Source organism: Temnothorax curvispinosus, unplaced genomic scaffold, assembly GCF_003070985.1.
Source record: "Temnothorax curvispinosus isolate PA1 unplaced genomic scaffold, ASM307098v1 QBEX01001622.1, whole genome shotgun sequence".
In the NCBI taxonomy this organism is placed as follows: Eukaryota; Metazoa; Arthropoda; class Insecta; order Hymenoptera; family Formicidae; genus Temnothorax; species Temnothorax curvispinosus.
The window spans coordinates 1-19,432 of record NW_020211402.1 but is presented as its reverse complement, the minus strand read 5'-3'; the positions used below and the strand labels follow the sequence as shown (position 1 = coordinate 19,432).

Sequence of the window (19,432 nt, the reverse complement as noted above, 5' to 3'; positions counted from 1 at the left end):
ATTTATGTCTTGCCATTTATTTGATAAGATAGCATAAATACACATAAATTACGTTACATTTATCTTTTCATTCATTAGTTTTTTTCATTATATACATTTATTTTTTAATTTTGCAGCGAAAAAGTTGGAACTAAAATTAAATTAATGAATGACACTAATTAAATTAAATTAATTCTGAGATTCTATTTAATAAAACATAAAGCAACATTTTACAATATTCTAAGGTAATGTATGCTTACTTCACTATTTTTGTTCAATAATAACTCGAAATCGAATTTGATTTCCATTTTATATTTAGCACTGATTATACTGATTGTCTGATTTTAAGTTTTACTTGTTTTTGTTCAATATAAAATCGAAACCAATTTATATAAAATAAGAACAGCCGCGATTTTAAATGCATCATGATTAAGTATTTAAAGGCGGACATCGCATAAGATAGTACATGTAGTTTTATATAATATATAGAATATATAGAGGTTTTGAGAATCTTAGATTTTGAGAATCTTAGTGGATCAAAAAATGCATGGAAGATTTAAGAATGAAGGATTTAATGGATTTATAAAGATTTACAGAATATAAGATTCGCAAGAGATTAAGATCCAAGAAGAAAAAGTCCGTTGGTACATCTAAGGATTCGTAGGACAATATTAAAAAATGTAGAAGTCTGTTTTACCTTTCGCACCATCGTTGTCATAAGCAGGCATTCGTGAAATGAACTCTATCGCAAACTATTCGCGTTGTGATTCTATTGATAAAAATAACAATCAATATATCACTGACTTTCACCGAATTTTAGAATTCGATTTATTTAGATCAAAGTTTTATTCAGTACGGAGTATAATAGTGAACGCGATTAGATATTTTTAAAGATAACGATAATCAAGTTATATTTTTACTGCCCATCCATATAAAAATGCTAATCATGCGTTCGTATTCTACAACATTACTTAACTCTCTCATGTAAAGGAATATGTCATCGTCATTTATTCAATGATTTAAATATCATACGCTCTTTAACTTTAAAAAAAGCTTCATAAATCATGTTACATATTTTCTTCATTACCATATCTCGAAGTAAAAAGTCTAAACAAAAGAGACGATTAGTATTAAACCAGTATGTTTTGCTTTCTTATTTTTCTGTCTGCTCTACCTTATAAGACGCTTCTCTTAGAAGATCTTAAGTAATATATTAAGATTTGTATATGTTGCTTTTAATTTTTATGCGTAAAGTACTTTGGTTTAAAGTTATTTGAAGTACTTTGGAAGTGAGTCTTCATTTAACTTCCAAATGTATGAAAAGATTGTATCTTGTAACAGTATCAAGTGAACATAACTCGATATAACATCTATTTTTACTAATTTTGACTAGAAGAGTTTAATTCATATAGTTAGAACATGAGAGTGCGAATTTTGATCAACCGAGCACTTAAATAAGAATTAAAGGGCTTTGCAAAAACAATGTGAATAGGTAATTTGGTATAAGATCCAATTTAGATGTAACTTCATATTACAAGTGGACCTTATCCTGTGTGAATTTTTATCTCTCATTTTTGTACTGAAATCATCAATTAAAACCGAAGTGGTAAGATGCGCGCTTTCCTCGATCGAGATCATTTCCGAGAAAATGTTCCCATTAAATCATACATGTTCGCCGTTGTCGCTAGCGTTGCAGGTTTTGTTTTCTGGTAGGACCGTCGTTGCTGCCTGCGCAAGTGCCATGCCTAAGCAACCTGCTCGTACTCGGCCTTATTGATATTGCTGGCTAGGCAGCACGCTAAGAAGATACCGACTAATGGGAAAAAGGCTACGCCGATCGCCGTACCGGCCACCAGACCGATGTTGCTATTTATGAAGTCCAGCACGCGATTGTAGCATCCCTGAGGAAAGGAAGAGTGTAAAGAATTGTATAGAAACCGGAAGAACAGAAATCGAGAAGAGTCGGAAAACAAGGTAGATTTAACTCCTATTTCCTATATCAGTTTTTTTCTATCTTTTTTATCTATTACCTCTTATTTTAACTTTTATTGCATTCATTATCCCTCTTTTACCTTCTATCGCGGATTATAACTATCACACAATTGTCGTAATTAAGATAGTCAATCAAGTCTTGAAAGCCTTGCTTAACACGTTGTCTGCCCAGCGAGTTTTATACGTCTTGTCATGTACGCCACAATAGAATTTTCATTAAGTATATGATGATAAAATATTGCATGATGATTAAATAAAATTACATCCTCAGGTAGTGTGTTGAATCGCACACTTTTATTTTACATTATTATCTAGCTATTCACGTTATTCAAAATAGTTTTATATCAGATGGTAATTATTTTTCACAAAGATTTGAAAAAATTTTGTCGGTCACCAGTCGATCATCAAGGCGCTATTAAAAAGTGAGGCGTCGATCACGAATGACCACTGTGACAGTCAACGTGTTAATGGTTTGCTATTTTGTATTTTACTTATGTATTCTGATATTAAGGAATCTTGCAGGAATTTAGGCAGATAAGAAATAGAAAATGTATCGCCGTATACCTCGGTATAAATTTCATCTGGGTCCTGTGAATCGCATTTATCCTGGGCTACCTTGCAGCAGGACAAGGGAATGTCCTTCGGTGGATCCAGATTGAGCCAATCGGCATACCCGCGATTGCCGCAGCAGTGCAGCTGCAATCAATCAATTAAGCTTTTCAAATACGCAACGTAACGCAACTGCGTGTCACGGGGAGTGAAAAAAATAGGCAAGTTTTTCCCGTCTCTTACTTCGTCCTCCCGTATATTGAATATTGCGATTCGATTATCTGATCTCCAATTAATTCGGATAATCGACACGTTCAATTGGCAGAACAATTGGGATAATGTGAATTTGAACATTGTAGGGATACTCACCGTCTTTTGCATGCTATCGATGTTATTGCTCTTGGATTGGTCCTGTCCGTAGGCTGCCATGCTTTCGTTCAGACCTTGATCGAATCCCTCGTTCAGATTCGTGCGATAAGCGTAAACCGACGCGCCCGCGGCGAGTTCCAGCAATGCCACGACGGCCAGGAACGCGCCGTACTTCATGGAAAAAGAACGACAAGAATTATTTCTTGTAATCTACGGGGAATCTCTATTTCAAGGTATCTACAAAATTACTGTACAAATTACTGTAGCCAGAAGGCTGCTCGCACAAACTTTTGCGACGCGTCTTATCTATTCGCTAAACCGAATTTCCATTCAGCAATACCCAGCGCTTCCGTCGTAAAAGTCTTGGACGATTCCAAGTATCGAAAGAATTGTAATTTTACACATATTTAGGATATATTTTGTTAATATATAATACGTGTTATGAATGATCGTGCAGCGAGCACCATTTCTCTCAGTTGAGTATAGCTACTCTCCCCTTACGTAACGATATCGTATCGAATATCGGCTTGTAACTTCATCCGACCGTTCCCCGAGGGACCTGAAGCCCACTTATTCACGATCTATGATTCACGATGGATATTCTATTTATAATCTTACATAGAGCGCGCGTGTGGTGCATATATACAAAGAGACATACGCATTTATTCTGATGAGTATACGCAGAAAAAAAGGAAGTGGCAAATCAAGACTTATGAGAATACATTGCGCCGAACGAAGAAAACTTACTTGAATGGTCATTTATATAGTTCAAGAAAAAAAAGTTGAAATTCTTATCAGATTATATTATAGATTGTTGCGCATATACGAGTATATAATTTTTTACTTGAAACTTCTTTTTTTCTGTGTATTCTGTATATCCTGATCCTCCGCGCGCCATTCACCCGTATCATCAAATCGGACATTGGAATTTTTTCAATTCTCGTTGCGAATAAGCTCTAAAATAGAATCGAATGTTTACCAAATACAGTAGAGCAGGATGACCGCGCGCGGTGCAGCAACAGGCGAGGACCGCCGCGACCGCCAACACCGCTCCTAAGCTCGCGATGGCTAGCAAAGCGGCCCCGCTGCCCTGCGCGCTCATGTTCATGTAATCCCGCAGCTGGATGCGCATCCATATGCCGATGCACAGCATCAACACCCCAGACGCCTGTAAAACATACAAGCACACGACATTAAGGTCACTCGTCAAATGAAATTATTAATTGCGAAGTAATTCGGTCGAATTCGTTTTTTTTTTTTTAAATTGTGTGAGAACAGCTTGTATATATAAGCAAACAACTACGATTGCGCCACTGGTCTTAATAATAATTTATGTCTTTGACGCGTATAAGTAATTCCTAATAAAATTAAGATAAGTTTTCTTCGTGGTATATCTCCTTTATTGGAGTATAATACTATGCAAAATACTACATAAACATAATGTTTGAAGGTGCAATAATTTAGGAGAACATTAGTTTAATTTAAAGAGGATAGTATTGAACAAAACTGTGTTGCTATATATTATATATTGTTATATATATATAATATAAAAAAATTATAATATATTATATATAAAATATATAAACAAACGACTACGATTGTTCCATTGGTTTTAACAAAAACTTATATATCTTTGGCGAGTATAGGTTTCTAATGAATTAAAGATAAATTTTCTTCGTGGTATATCTCCTTTATTGGAGCATAATATCGTGCAAAGTGACGTATGAACGCAATGTTAGAAAATGCAATAACTTAGGAGGACGTTAGTTTAAAGAGTAAGATTGTATCGAAAAACTGTTATCTAGTAAACATCGGTTTCGTGACAACGGTCGCACTTTTAAACTGAAAGAGAAGTAACGGTCACTAATATTAGAAGCGATAACAGTCCCGTATGTACTCACATACTTATGAACGTGCGGTTTGATAAGCCATGTAATTAACGCGCTTGAAAATTCTGAACTGATTTGAAGGTTCAAGGATAAATACGAATGGTGGAAATGTACAGATTGTCGCAACGTCACACACACATAGTTCTCACCGCGAATCAAATAAGGAATTACATAATAAAATATTTTTATTTGATTATATTTATATATAATTAAATAGAAATATATATTATATATATTTTTTATTAAATTATAACGTGAAAATCTGTATATTTCCACTATTATACAATATACACACACTTTTGTGACGCCCTGCAATTTTCTAAAATTCCATATATTCTTAAATACATCTTAGATCTCCAAATAGTTTGAATTTTTAACATTATAATGATATTAATGAGTTTTTTTTATTAGAGTTCCGTGTTATCTGGATATCATATTCAAGGTCACGTTCATCCATCGCATTTACCGCCTCGCACTCATTCCCCAGTTACTTGACCCTATTTCGAATCGAGACGCTTAAAGACGTCGTCAATACATCATTATTATGCATATTTCCCTGAATAGATTTAACTATAAACTATATTATAGTGTCCGATATTATAATGGAATCTAATCAATTGCGCAACAGATGGGTAGGAGTCCAGGATGCGGTGGATAAGGAGTTTCCGTGCTCATTATACGCAGGCGATGTTGGGACTTCGGTGATCCTGGCTTACCCAGAAGATGAAATTGAAGAGCATCAACAGGGTCTTCATGCAGGTCATCGTAGCAACGGTCTCCAGTCGCTTGCTCATCTTGAGATGTGTTGCTTCCTCTTCTCTGACTCGCTTGCGAAAAAAACCCTCCTCGATACGGGGTACGGGTTATTACGCACTACCAGGTCTCAACTCGGGCAACGAGCGGAGTTCGCGCGATCGATTTGCGAGAGGATTTGCGAATACACATACGTGTTGCGTGCGTGGCTCCTGCCCCTCTCTCAACCGGTGCATGCGCGCTACCCCGAGAGGACACGATGGCGATGGTGGGAACTCCCCTTTATCGGAACACAATTTTCCATGTAACGGCGGCAAGTGCACCGCGAACGTCAAAATAAATGTCATTCTTAGAGTCTCTCTTCCTGAGAGACGTTTGTCAGGCGTTTCCGTCGGATTGAAATATTGAATATCATGGTGACAATCTCCTTTATTGGAATAACCAGCGAATACATCACAGATGACATGAATATTCGATAAAATATTTATATAAATAGTCTAGAAAGGTTTTACTTTAGGTTTTTTAATATTTTGTTTGGAATTTTGCATTAAAAGATTAAGAACGTTATGACAAAAATTTCAAACAAAGAGCTGCCATATTGTTAAAGGTGCAAGATGTTAACAGTGTGCACGATTTTTTAATTATTTACAATAATTTCACGAAAAAGTTACAGATGAAATTAATTACTTTTCGACTAATAATAAAATGTAATGATGAGAAGTTTCGTAATATCTTTTTTTTTTTTTAATTACTTATTTAATCTTTTTCATATCCAGTCGAATATGAAATATATATTCTAGCTAGCATGTTTAAAAAATTAAATCACTGGGAAATATTAAGCCATTAAAATCAAATAAGACTCATTTGAAAGGGGTTTGCTTAAGCTTTAATAAAAAAAATATTGTAATAAATACAAAATAATATAAAAAAGTATTTGTAATAATCCGGGACGGAATTTTTTATATATAATTATACATAAAATCTGTCCATATGTTTTCTTTCTTTTGTTCGTAATCTCTGTTTGTATATACAAGAAAACTAAGAATAATAATTGGAAAATAATTAGAAAAACATCTTTTGCATTGTTTTTTTTTTACAAAAAATAAAAATTGTGATAATATATAACACACATCGTTTCTATTCTATCAATATATTTTGTTATATTTTTTATTTTATTAAAAGAGGATATTATTATAAGTTAATCAAACATTTTTCCTTTTAAAAAGTCGTTTTGAATAAATGATAATCTGTGGATGACAAATCAAGAGAATAAGGAAAATACTGAAGAACTTCATACGTCATATCTGCTAATTTTTTTACAGTCTGTTTTATAATGTATTGTGTGGTCGAGCATTGTCGTGAAACAATAACACACTGCATCTATTTAGTATCATATTTTGATCAAGAAAGTATGTATTAAGTTTGTAATATAAACGTTTTAAATGAAAAATGAAATATCGCTATTTTATTTGTAACAACCTAATATTATATATATATAATAATTATACTTAATATGTATTATGTTCCTCCTTTCACAAAAAATATCGGATATAGAAGAATATTGAAGAAAAAAATTTTTTGCAGAGATAAAATTAGTAGAAAGAACATAAAGAAAACACGTACATATTTTACTTTGGTATTAGAAAATAAACACATCTATTTTAATCGATATAAAGCACATCAATATAAGTTGCCATTATATTTTATAAAATTAGGCGATTCATTGATCAAAACGCTTACGCATTTATGCACAAATTTGTCCGCTCAACTAATTTTATTGATCCTTCGGAGGGTTGCTGGCAACGTCGAAGTTGTTGGTGTAATTCAAAAGAACTCCCGGCCAAATGACATTGTTTTCGCCGATGACTGACGATTGCCGCAGGTTCTTGGATGATCGTTTAGTTTTTCGGAACGAGTGAAACCTGTTCGGTCTCTCCTGACCTTTTGACCGGTTTTCCTGATCCTCCTTATTCACCTTATCTTTTAAATTATCCAAAAATATCACGTTGTTGTTCTCCGTCTGTCTCCCATCTTTTCCACGATTATCTTCATCAGTAGAACGAGAATGCCACTCGTCTCTTCCTCGGTTATCTATTAGATTCAAGTCAAGTTTAGATAGATCCACGATTGGCCAGGCATTTTGCGTCCTTCTGTTGTCTTCCCGTTCAGCAACAGTATCTGAGATATTGTTAGTCTCTTCGGAGAATAATTTGTTAGAAATCGAATCGTTGAGCGAGTTGACGTCCCACTCAACCTGCTCCTCGCTGCTGATGGACGCACTGTCCTGATTCTCATTTTGGTCCCTCTTGTCGTTTCTGATATCACCGATAGTCTTGAAGTAGATGCTATGGTCGTACCGGTATGTTTCTAGGCAGTTGCTATCCAGCTTACCGCTTGACTGGTAATTGAAGGTGCCGCAGCAATTAATCTTGATCTCCTCCGAACCCGATTTCCATTTCGATCGTTTGAGACTGTGAAATCGCGGTGGCGTTTCGTCGGCAGACACGCCCCAGGATTCTTGGATCGTTTGCCGATTCTTGAACCACCTGATTTATTTTTGTTTAAATTAAAAACGTCTCTTTTTGTACGTATTGTTTGTACATAGTTGTTCATGCATTATATTAAAGAAGGACAGGAGGTGTAGTCAAATTAAAGACAAAATTTGCATATTTATTTCAGGGAGAGATTTAAAGGACATAGTTTTCCGTCTGGTCTCTCTTTCTCACCTTTGCGACCGAAGACGATTGTAACCACGTGCAAAGGCCGCCCATCTCTCAATCCTCTGGAAAACGTACTCCGTTTCCTCGCTCCACCACTCCGACAGACCTTTTTGAACCATCGTCTCCCTGTTCTCCGCCATGGTAGTCATTCTGATGTAAACGAGAATGAGAATTGGAAGAGCTATACACAATTATTCGTGTAGGAGTTGCTATTTGATGCCCGAACAGACAGTCAGTAGTTCTACAACTGTAAAAGTTATTCGGTGCGATGGGTAAACCGCGCGGGGATCAATTTATAAGACTCGCAGGAAGCACCTCAAACGCGGAAGCCGTTGATGATAGTGGCCGTGACCTCGCATGATCGTGCAACGTTTTCACCACGCTAATCACATCGCTTGAAAACACATCGCGAAAAATTAGTATACCATCTTGACACAAATTTGATAAAATAAACTTATATTTATGTTTTATTACAGTTTTGGTAAGCAATTATATAGCAAATATTTCAATTTGTGAGGATAAAAATAAAATATAAAAATTAATCACAACTGAGAATGCAATAAAATAGTATTAAAGTTAGTTGGAAAGTAAAAAATAAGAAAGAGGTTTTATTATTTATTTAGAAAGTTATTTTGTTAAAAGCTTTTTATACATTCTTTATTTGTTCTATAGAATTAAAAGTAAATCCTTTTAAGGAAAAAGATTACAAAGATTTTTTGTAAGTGAAGCTTTAAAAGACCAAATAAATAATGAAGACACCCCATGTTCCTCAATTTATTTTGCACTTTACTTTTATAGAATTTTAATTTCAAGCTCTCAGCTACGCTATATTTTTTTAAGAAAAATATATCAGTAAATCTGTAATTAGAAAGTAATGAGAGAGATAGAAACAAAACAGTTCTTTTTTTAAATTAATTATTTTAATTCTAATTTGTTAAATTATATTTTTAAAATTGTTTATTGCGTGCAACGATAATTAAAACTTTTGTATTGAAACGTTTTGTCTTACGTAATATCTTGGACAATTGCACTCACTCTTCTCGTCAGTATTTATTTTTTTTTTAATCAGACAATCGGCAGCTAAGTAAAAATAACTCGCGGCCGACAGAAGGGTACGCTTGTTCGCGTCGTTATTTATCAGCGGGTGCTGCCCACACTTCCTCTCGCTGAAGAGGATTTTAACGACTGATTTTTCTTACGAGCGCCGCAGAAAGGAAATAGAAAAGCCAAGACGTGACATCGGTAATGCGTTTACCCGGTGCCCTGCCAATCATCGACGCGTAACATCGCGGAATATTGAGTGGTCGATGGCGGAAGTGGCTCGCCAGAGAGACGGAAGAAAATTGTTTATCAGTACTCGCGCGGCGTTACGTGAATTAAAATTCAACGCCATCCCCCGCGCGTTTTTCACCCCCGCGCGATTTTTCCAGCCCCCAGGAGGGGGAAGGATGAACGAAGTCGTATATAAAAGCCACCGCTCCGCTTATCGTACACTCCATCGGCCGATTTCCCCGACATCCGGTAACACGCAGGTAAGCGGATGTTTCGAAAACACTAAATATCTCACTAAACGTCTTATCACATATCCGCAACTTTCTCGTAGATTATTTTCGCGGATAAGTTCATCGAGCCATTTGCTGTTATATCTCTCGTACAAGCTTCGTTATAGTTCGTTCGATCGTTAACACGTATTATCTATATTTTTAAAAAGTTAACAACATTATCGAATCTTTCTTTCTTCGTGTTTACTTATTTTTAATCAATTTTCTGTTATCGACAGATACGGTCGTGTCAAGTCAAACAGTAAAGTAGACTGTGTATATAATATTAAATGTGAGAAGGTTTTAAAGTATATAATGTTCTAAAACATAAAATAAATGGCCCACTAATCTTAGCTTTTTTCACTAATTTAGAAATCATTTTTCTTTATCAAAAATATTATTTATATTTATGAATTGCATATTTATTTTATAAATGCCCGAATGAGATTTAAACTTCTTGAGTACTTTCTGATAGACAAGCACAAGAAAAACTTTAGTCAAGATATTCAATATCAAAGTATAGAAATATTAGTTTTATTTATTATCTGTAATCATCATTTGTGTATCTGTATACAATCACGAATATATTTAATCATTGTGCAAGTAACTGCGTTTGTATATCTAAGTACACTTTATTATCTTTAATAACAAATTTTTGTGTTTTATTATTTTTAATAACACTGATGTATGTTGATATATTGTGAAGTATAATATAAAATATATGTTTCTTTAATGAAAAAAGAACGTATTTACATATTTCCAAATTTCTGCTGTGCATTAGTAATATTTTGATCGACAATTATAATAAAATGAACTAATTAAAACTAATAGATTTTAGGATATAAAAATCAAATAGTTTGACTTGTAGCGTTTGAAAGTACTTGTGCTTCAGTTTCATGAATTTAATTCGATGAATTTCATAATAAATGAAGAACACATCATTATGCAACTATCATTACTGCTGTTACAAGAAAAAATAGATATCCTACATTCAGCAACGATCTATGTGTCTGCACGTTTAACAAAGATTTGCTAGAAGACAAAAAATTGATGAATTTATGATTACAGATATGAATCCAACTCTTGCGCTGTCCTGCATGATCGCGATCATGTTGTTCTGCGGAAGATGTGAAGCAGCTCCTGGATTAATCACTGGCGTCCATCGCAATTTAGGAAAGCATCCACATATCCGCGGGTAATTGCCGTGCTATGTATAAGCAAGTACATATGTACAAAATAAAGCTAGAAAAAATGGATGATAAAATGAGATATCGCGCGTTGTAATTCCACACTATTATTGAGAAATTAACAGTGATATTCTGGCGTGGCTATGCCGCAGATACGCCGTGGAAGGCCTCATGAAGGACCTCGTGGAAGATCTCGTCGGTGAAGACGAGGACAATTTGCGACTCAGCAAGCGCCAGCAGCTGGACGATTACGGTCACCTGAGATTCGGCAAGCGGTCCAACGGCGACGACGAAGAGTACGGGCATCCGTACGGTCGATATTTGCGATTTGGCAGAAATATCGAGTAAAACGCTATCATTCCGGATTTCTCTACGTCGTAGATCGTGATCGTTCACTCGTGCTAGATGTAGATAGAATATATTTTACATTGCAGCTATTACGATCATGTCTCGTTATTCTTGGAAGTTCTCCTCTACCTTCTCCATCATCGGTCTTTATGCCGCGCGAATTAATCTGCGCTTTTCAAAAGTACGCTGGTAATCTAATATTAACCTCGGATTTAATTTTGTAGCTTTGCCATTATATTTCCTTAGGAAATTACAACACAACGTTTTTATTTACTGTAAAAATAGATCAACTTTATAAAAATGCCTTGGAAAGAATTAAACGAACATTATGAAAAAATCTGACAAAAATTGTAACATCTTTTATGTATTAAAATATATTGAAACTGAAACACAATGAAGTGTAAATAAAATCAACTCCTACTCGCCAAAGAAATGTTCTGTTATATACTTCTTACATATCTTATTTTTATGAATAAAAGGATAATTTTACATATTGTTCTTATTATCCCCAATTTATTTAAAATATTCCAACTTATTGTTAGATTTATCTAACACTTCAAATAATTTTGTAATAAATAATTTCTCCTTTTACTTTAGTGCTCGCATAAATAATCTATTTTATAAAGCAAAAATATATATATGTAACTTTTCAATCGTTAATAGGATTTTGCTGGTTTTTATTATTTAATAGAATCTCATACAGTTTTCCCCTTTGCATTTTCAGCTCTGCTATTCTTTGATGAAGATCCATATTATCGTCTAAAAACGTGTGGTACCCGCAACGATTTTCCAAATCTTGAAGATTGTAGCCAATGGTGCGTCGATTTAGCAACCACGGCTCCGGTAGTGGTGGTGATGGTGGTGGTCTCGGTTTCGGAGGATGAGGTGACCGATAATCGCTGTTCGTGGTGGTGCGATAATTCATCTGACAAATGACCATGGGATCCAGAAGGATGTCCGTTAATTTTAATACCTTTTCCTCGTAATCTTTTCTAAAAAACATTGAATTATCACCTTGGAGGTACATCAAAACTTGATCGAAAAATTTGTGTTAATTAATTATTTAAAAATATAATCTTATACCTCTTTCAAAATATATAACATTTGTTACATATTAAGTGTAGGTATACACAATTTTTTAACAAATTGTTATATTCTAATATTGGTATAATAACAATAATCTTACAATTAATATTGATAATATAACTAATAATTTAATATTAAATAATAAAATAAAAATAAAAAATGATATTAAGAACAGGGAGATTTTGCGGTTTCTTTATGTCGAAAAGATAAAAAGACAAATTGAAAAATTCTAAATTATTATATTAACTTTTCTCGATTCCGAAAATAAAAATTTTATTTTTACAGAATAATTTTTTTTTTATAGGTACAGTTTGCCTGGGATATTTTTGGGATATAAGTGAGAAATACGTACTCCGCCGAAGCGAGCGACTGCATCGTGAGTAAACTACGTCGTGGATAAGTAACTGGCTTGTACTCGTCTTTTAGTTTAATTTGCGACTGCATGGCACGTGTCTCCGAAATTCCAGTGACTTCGTCCTCCGGACCGAGTCTCCGATACGAGGACTTGTGTAGATTCCCGGTCGGTGGAAATATGTCCGCATTGTCTCTAGGCTCCGATAAGATTTTCATTTGCCTGTTAATTAGATCAAGCGAAATCGTTCAGAAACAAATCTTGAATTTCATTTAAATGTACCAGTTTTATATTATCGACCTGAATTCAACTTACTAATAGTATTTAGTACTAATAGAATTTACTTTACTTTTATCCTTAGAAACAATTATCACTTCATTTTTAATTGAATAACGGGAGTAAAAAAGAAATATAAGTATATTACTCACTTTTTCTATTTCTTTCGACAACAATAAAGATTTATCTTGATGCAAAGTTATATCTTTTAAATAATAATTAACAGCATACTAATTAATAAAATATTACACGATTGCTTGCACTCTATGTCAAAGAATGATACGTAATACAAAAACGTGAATATTCTTTGATACTTTTAAGGTGCAATAAGGTGAAATAAAGCACGATACTATATACGTTGCTAAGATTAACAACAGTTTTCTCCACGGTAACTACTCCCCCACATTTCCTTATATAAATGTATGTGATATGCTTGCGTGTATACAATTCTTTCACGATTTATCTATGCAATAACAGCACATACATCATTATTTATAAAATGAATATATGTATAGTAAAAGATTGAAACGGGAAAACAGATTCTCGTACGTGAAAGTTTTTTGTTACAGAATAAGAGTTAAGAATATTATATAGAAAAGAAATGTATAAAAAAAGTCAAAATCTTTCTACAATAAACATTAAATAATGTAACTATTTATATTAATATTTACATGGTTTAATGTTCAATATTGTTAAGAATTAAATCTTAAATATTTCAACTAAATAAAGTATTGTTAAATAAATAATCAAGCACAAAATACTTGGCACATATAACGTCTTTGAAGTATCAACAAATGTTTTAATTATTGAATATTTATTGCGTTTTCGATTTATTCTATTAAATAAACGTAGATCGCAGTACTAACCAATCGTGGATTTTGACTTTATCGCTATACACTGCTGGAATATGAAATATGATAGGTCCAATATTTTCGTCTTCATCATTATAAGATGCAATAGTCTGTAATAAAAAAGATTTAGGAAAATATTTAGGAAAACTTTCTATCTAAAATAAATATAATTTATATCTAAAACATATGTGTGTAAATCGATATAGCCTTACGTTTATTTTTCTTTTCTTCAGCATTTTGTATTTTACGTGTATATGTGTATTTCCTTCTCGTAAATTAAATGTAGAAAGCTTTTGACTATAGAAGTACAAAAGCAGAAAGAGTTTATTAATCGATACTCATTAAATATCTATAAAAGCGTAATAGCACAACCTACTTTCTATTACGTCATTTTATACTATCACGTGAATATAGTATTATAACACAGATATTTTCCATGTATTTCTCTTTTGTTTTTCAATTTTTTAATGCAAAAAGCAATAAGATCCAATTTATGCTATTATTATTAGATAAAGATAAATTATATAGTTAATAGTACATACACACTCTCACGCACACATATATATACAATAAATATCAAATATTATCATTAATTGCATAGACATATAAATAATAACATGGAATACAAAGTCAGAGAATTAGATATGCAAGCGCTACAGGAAGAAATTTTACGCAAGTGTAGAAAAAAGACAGAACCTTTAGCTCTTTCTGACGAAACGGAAGATGATGAGCATAAAGAAGATGTACATGATGAGGAAGATGTAGTCTCGATAGAAACTGAGAAAACTACAGACGAGGAATTACCATTTGAGGATATATTGGCTGAAAAACGCCGCAAATATACGGCTAAAGAAGAATTCATCTACTCATTATACAACAATATACTTCCAGCTTTTGTAGCTAAGTAAACTAACTCTATATTTTAAAAATTATTATTATATTATTAATTTATTATTAAATTATTGTTATTATATTATCAATTTAATTTGATCAATATAGATGGGATGGATATTTCTTGCGTCGGGAACGGTTTACAAAGAAATATGATCAGGACGATGCTGAAACTATAGAGGAAAAGGACGAAATAGGTCATCATAACAAAAATGATTATTCGTTTATCGAAGATGAAGAGAAAGAAAAAGATAAATCAATATCCGTCCCATCGTGGAAGCTTTCAATGCCGGATGAATTTGCCGACATAAAGTTTTACAATAATAATTCTTATTGCGGTCGCGTCAGTAGGAAAATGATGGAAGGCGATGGAACGTATGTATGGGATAATGGCGTTCAATATAAGGTATTAATCAAAATATATAAATCATAATTAATATATGTAATGTAAGTGAAAAAAATATGCATAATTATATAGCAAGTATATATAACACACAAATATTATTTAAGAAATATATTTTAAATTTTTTTTAATGTAACGGCAAAATTTTTAAATTAAATCGATATAATTTTTTTACTCTGTAAAATATTACGTCTAAATTAGTAAAAATAAATGAGAAAAATTATGCAGGGTCAATTCGAGCATAATAAAATTCAAGGGAAAGGTATCTTGAAGTGGAACGATAATTGTTGGTACGAAGGTAACTTTGTAGATGGTCTTCGACATGGCAAAGGTATCTTGGTGAACAGAGAAAACAATCGCATGTACGTCGGTCAGTGGTGCATGGGCCACATGCATGGAAAGGGGTTAAATGTTGGCACATAAATATTTGTCATGTCACAGTATTTAATATTATTAATTTATCTTGAGACATAAATTTGATTTCCTATATTATTATCTAATTGGAATTATGACGACTGAGGTACCGTAATGCACTTGAAACATATCATGCGTATAAAATATAGATAAATAATAAAAATAGTAAAAAGAAAAATAAAATTATGGTTTAAGTTATGTTATATGTCTAAATTTTTTGTTTATAATAAAAATTCTTCAATAATCATTGCAGTATGTATATATATCGATTTCTTGTAAAGTTTTGTTTGAGAGCAAAAATTCCAGTTCGAGTGAATATAATTACTTACATCCGCACCGAACATTTTTCCTCTCTACAAGTACAAGAGAGAGAGAACCTTTTTCTCCTAGCGAGTATGGTCGGCCGCTAGAAAAAAAAAGGGAGAACTCAATGCATATATATATGTGTAATTTAACTTTGCTATATTAGAACAGGACGGTATAATTTATGCTTCCACATGATTATACGTACATTTTATATGTGTGTAGTATCTCATTTGGCGGTTTATTGAGCGCCTCATTAATTAATCCGAATCCTGGGAGTTTTTATTTTTAATTTTCCTTTTTTTAGTTTTATAGCTTCTTGAAATTTTTACATTATAGAATTTTAACATTTTGGAAGTTTCAATTTGTATAATTTAACCTAAAAGAGAAAGAAATTAGTATTGTTTAATAGAGAATAAAAATTTGATGCCTCGTAACTTACTCCGACTTTACTCTCTCCCTCACTACTCTGTAAACACTCTGTAACGGAGTAGAGTTTTAAAACGCAGGTAAATTATACGTTTTCCACGTTACGCTTGTCAAACGCGATTGTCAAAAGAGAGTTGACGACGACAGACAAACTTTTAACTTTTTTGGCGACAGCCAAAATAATTAACTGGCAATCAGCAATAATAACCCTTTTCAACTAGGTAGCAGTTTTGCCATATCGTTTGCGACGTATTGTAGAGCCGGCTTGAGTTTAGACAATTTCCTGATTCGTTGTGGACAAGCGCGACGCTGAACCAATGAACGCGCCCGCCGCTGCCCGCCGTCGATGAGCGGCGATTGGCGGACGTGCGAGCCAATGGTGCCAATCGGATCCCGCTCGCGCTCGGCTGTGCTAGCACTGCTAGCAGAAGGATTTCAATATCGACGCGCACTAGACGCTTTCGCGGTCGTCGCGTAGTGTGTGCGAGAGAAGCAAAAAGCGGCGTTTATTCGCGTGAGAAATCACCCTCCACGGGGCTAGGCAGACACGGCTTCTCGGCGACGTTCGACCGACGAGGAATCACGATGTCGGACGCGATGGTGGACGAACGGTAACTATCGTTGACGGTCGTCGATAATTTAATGCGAGCCTGACTATCGGCTCCCCCCTCGGAATTCGCGACGTTACTTCGATCGAGTAAAGTCGCTTTCGGGCCCCCCTGAAATATTATTCTCGGGGCCTCCGAGTGTTCTATCGATTTCTTTCTTTTTCTTCAGTCTACGTGCAATATGTATCACCTGACGATTTCGTTTACCCGTCTCGCTTTGTCGCGATTTGCGACATATGTTTTCGCGAACTCATCACCATTAACATAATTATTCTATATTTATTGCCATCCTTTTGTCAGAATTGTCTCGATAACGTTTATTCCATTTGAACGATACTGCGAAACGCAAATTGAAATATTGTACGTAAGAAAGAAAGAGATGGAAACATCTGTTAATTTTTTATTGGTCTAAAGACTCTAAAGATGCATGTTATTGAACGTATGTTTTTTACAAATCCAAAGTGACATGTTTTATTTCTTCTCGAGCTTCTATATATTTAATTGTAAGAATAGAGTTTAATCAATTAGTTCAGTTATTCTAAGTTAGTAAGGCTGTATTCAAGTACGGTTGTTTTAATATTTACAATGATTTTTGCAGGGTGACTGATGAGATCGAGGCATTGAAAGCAATTCTATTGGATAACGAGCTCAACATCAAGGAAAATGATAGGTATATATATATATATATATATTTACAGGATACCCCAGAATTTTCACGTACATGGAACGCATAATATGATTTTCTATGTCAAAAGAAGTAAGAAAGTATCATTTGAATGCAATTTTGCCAGAAAAAGAAGTTACTCTTTCCGACAGAATCATACTTTTCTACATAGGTGAATACCGAGTTTGTATATTGGAGAGTATATTTTTATTCCTGATAATATTGCTAAAATATTAGTGTATATGTAAGAACTGAAAAAGTGAAAACTGCCCCCATAAGAAAGTGCAATGATTATTATAGTATATTGGTTATATTTGTTATAAGATTGTAAGGAATTTCTATCCATTAATAATAGATATCTTTTTAATCATCTTACTTTTCTAAATAACCGTTGTTTTATACAGAGAGAGAAACGTACATATAAATTTTTATATATTTTAATTAAACAACTCTTGTATTTTATTATTATGTATTTGTTACTTTCTCACATATATTTTAATATAAAAATATTAATATTTTATAGCTTACAACATTTAATTTGTTTAATGTAATTAAAACATCTAAAATAATTCAAATTAGAATAGAAATACAGCATTTGATATATTTAAATTAACGCATTGTATGCAGCACAGATTAATTTAAGCTCGAGTGTCAAAGATTTTTTTCTTTGCCTACGAAGAATAAAAATTTGGTAAAAATTTGATAGAAAATTTCTTATTAAATATGTAACATATATTTATTAGCTAATAGTTAAAGGTTTAACAATACTAGACATATAAAACAAAAGTTTAACAATACTAAACGTACAAGATAAAAACTTGGATAATTAATATTTTTGTTATGTATATAATATTTTTTCAGTTATAAATCGAGCTTTGTTTCTTTACTAGCTGAGCCAACTTCGTAAAGCGTACTTAAATTGTTTTACGAAGCCAGAAATTTATGTTGATTTCTGTTTTTTCATATTTATTGAAAGCCTGTCTATATTATCACATTCTGTGCGTGGAATTGGAAGCAAAAATTAATTTAATTAGGCATCCTGTCTCAAACGCATGATTAATCCTGTTGTATGGCGGTGTCAGCATACAATATGTTAATTATAATTTTGCTACATTAAATATCCGGCTGGTTTCAAACTCACACGGTTAACTAGATAATTTACAATTTTATCGGACTTTTTTCTGACTTGTTTTTAATTATGTCTATCTAGAGGCGAGCCAGAATGTATCGAGACGATACTGTTTCCATCAACCGGCGAGGATTCGCAATCACAATATGTTTGTGTCACATTGATTGTACGATTACCCTCGGGTTATCCCGACGTCTCGCCGACTATCAATCTGAGAAACCCAAGAGGATTGGACGAGGATACGGTAAAGCTGATGCAATCCGATGCTGAGGCCAAATGCAAGGATTTCATAGGTCAGCCAGTCATGTTCGAATTAATTGAGGTAAGGACTTATTCTTCAATTTCTTTTTTAAAATGATTTTACTCTTTTTTATAACCACTTTGTAGAAAAATGATAACGGATTCATCTGTTAGTGTCTAGAATTCACATAATTTATGTTCGTGTTTATACATATGTATTAATTTATTATTTCTGAAACGGATAACATTGTCAAACTACAATAAGCTCATATTCTTATGAGCTACTCTTTCTTATTATATACTACCTTGATCAAAAAGTTCCCGGAATTTATTTAGAAAATGCAAAATACAAGTTTATTCATCAATATTAATATTGTCCCCTTCGAAGTACCCCCCATCGACTGCAACGCAGTTATGCCAGCGCTTGATCCAATCCTCGAAACATTTTTTATACTCGGT

The 19,432-nt window shown here is 33.3% G+C and overlaps 6 protein-coding genes across 11 annotated transcripts; 3 read left to right on the top strand and 3 right to left on the bottom strand.

Annotated features, from left to right (window-relative positions):
* Positions 1-534: 534 nt before the first annotated feature.
* LOC112466852 (tetraspanin-7-like) lies at positions 535-5,756 on the bottom strand. Its single transcript, XM_025035194.1, has 5 exons — positions 5,495-5,756; positions 3,869-4,057; positions 2,890-3,060; positions 2,536-2,667; positions 535-1,880 (listed from the first exon to the last, which is right to left on the bottom strand). Exons 1-5 carry the CDS (start codon positions 5,570-5,572, stop codon positions 1,725-1,727), a joined length of 726 nt encoding a protein of 241 aa, XP_024890962.1. The 5' UTR covers positions 5,573-5,756; the 3' UTR covers positions 535-1,724.
* A 1,288-nt stretch (positions 5,757-7,044) lies between these two features.
* Positions 7,045-9,343, bottom strand: LOC112466860. Of its 2 annotated transcripts, XM_025035203.1 has the most exons (4): positions 9,261-9,343; positions 8,567-8,645; positions 8,258-8,498; positions 7,045-8,077 (listed from the first exon to the last, which is right to left on the bottom strand). In XM_025035203.1, the coding sequence occupies exons 3-4, from the start codon at positions 8,398-8,400 to the stop codon at positions 7,306-7,308; spliced, it is 915 nt and encodes a 304-aa protein (XP_024890971.1). In that variant the 5' UTR covers positions 8,401-8,498; positions 8,567-8,645; positions 9,261-9,343; the 3' UTR covers positions 7,045-7,305. The 2 variants fall into 2 exon arrangements, with proteins under 2 accessions (XP_024890971.1, XP_024890977.1); XM_025035209.1 differs by lacking the exon at positions 9,261-9,343 and having other exon boundaries at positions 8,567-8,703.
* Positions 9,344-9,696: 353 nt separating this feature from the next.
* Positions 9,697-11,419, top strand: LOC112466906. Of its 2 annotated transcripts, none has more exons than XM_025035256.1 (3): positions 9,697-9,783; positions 10,861-10,987; positions 11,132-11,419. In XM_025035256.1, the coding sequence occupies exons 2-3, from the start codon at positions 10,863-10,865 to the stop codon at positions 11,325-11,327; spliced, it is 321 nt and encodes a 106-aa protein (XP_024891024.1). In that variant the 5' UTR covers positions 9,697-9,783; positions 10,861-10,862; the 3' UTR covers positions 11,328-11,419. The 2 variants fall into 2 exon arrangements, with proteins under 2 accessions (XP_024891024.1, XP_024891032.1); XM_025035264.1 differs by having other exon boundaries at positions 9,759-9,781; positions 10,857-10,987.
* Positions 11,420-11,848: 429 nt separating this feature from the next.
* On the bottom strand, positions 11,849-16,241 carry LOC112466883. Of its 4 annotated transcripts, none has more exons than XM_025035246.1 (5): positions 16,112-16,241; positions 15,930-16,006; positions 13,908-14,002; positions 12,766-12,987; positions 11,849-12,319 (listed from the first exon to the last, which is right to left on the bottom strand). In XM_025035246.1, exons 2-5 carry the CDS (start codon positions 15,942-15,944, stop codon positions 11,977-11,979), a joined length of 675 nt encoding a protein of 224 aa, XP_024891014.1. In that variant the 5' UTR covers positions 15,945-16,006; positions 16,112-16,241; the 3' UTR covers positions 11,849-11,976. The 4 variants fall into 4 exon arrangements, with proteins under 4 accessions (XP_024891014.1, XP_024891001.1, XP_024891007.1 ...); XM_025035233.1 differs by lacking the exon at positions 16,112-16,241 and adding an exon at positions 14,105-14,189 and having other exon boundaries at positions 15,930-15,988; XM_025035239.1 differs by lacking the exons at positions 15,930-16,006; positions 16,112-16,241 and adding exons at positions 14,105-14,189; positions 14,269-14,377.
* Positions 14,497-15,684, top strand: LOC112466873 (radial spoke head 1 homolog). Its single transcript, XM_025035218.1, has 3 exons — positions 14,497-14,796; positions 14,892-15,189; positions 15,415-15,684. Exons 1-3 carry the CDS (start codon positions 14,510-14,512, stop codon positions 15,607-15,609), a joined length of 780 nt encoding a protein of 259 aa, XP_024890986.1. The 5' UTR covers positions 14,497-14,509; the 3' UTR covers positions 15,610-15,684.
* A 109-nt stretch (positions 16,242-16,350) lies between the features above and the next one.
* LOC112466920 (E3 ubiquitin-protein ligase RNF25-like) lies at positions 16,351-19,055 on the top strand (the record flags this gene model as incomplete). Its single annotated transcript, XM_025035277.1, has 3 exons — positions 16,351-16,943; positions 17,539-17,610; positions 18,815-19,055. Coding segments are annotated over exons 1-3 (339 nt in total), but the record flags the coding sequence as incomplete, so codon positions are not given.
* Between the last annotated feature and the right edge of the window lie 377 nt (positions 19,056-19,432).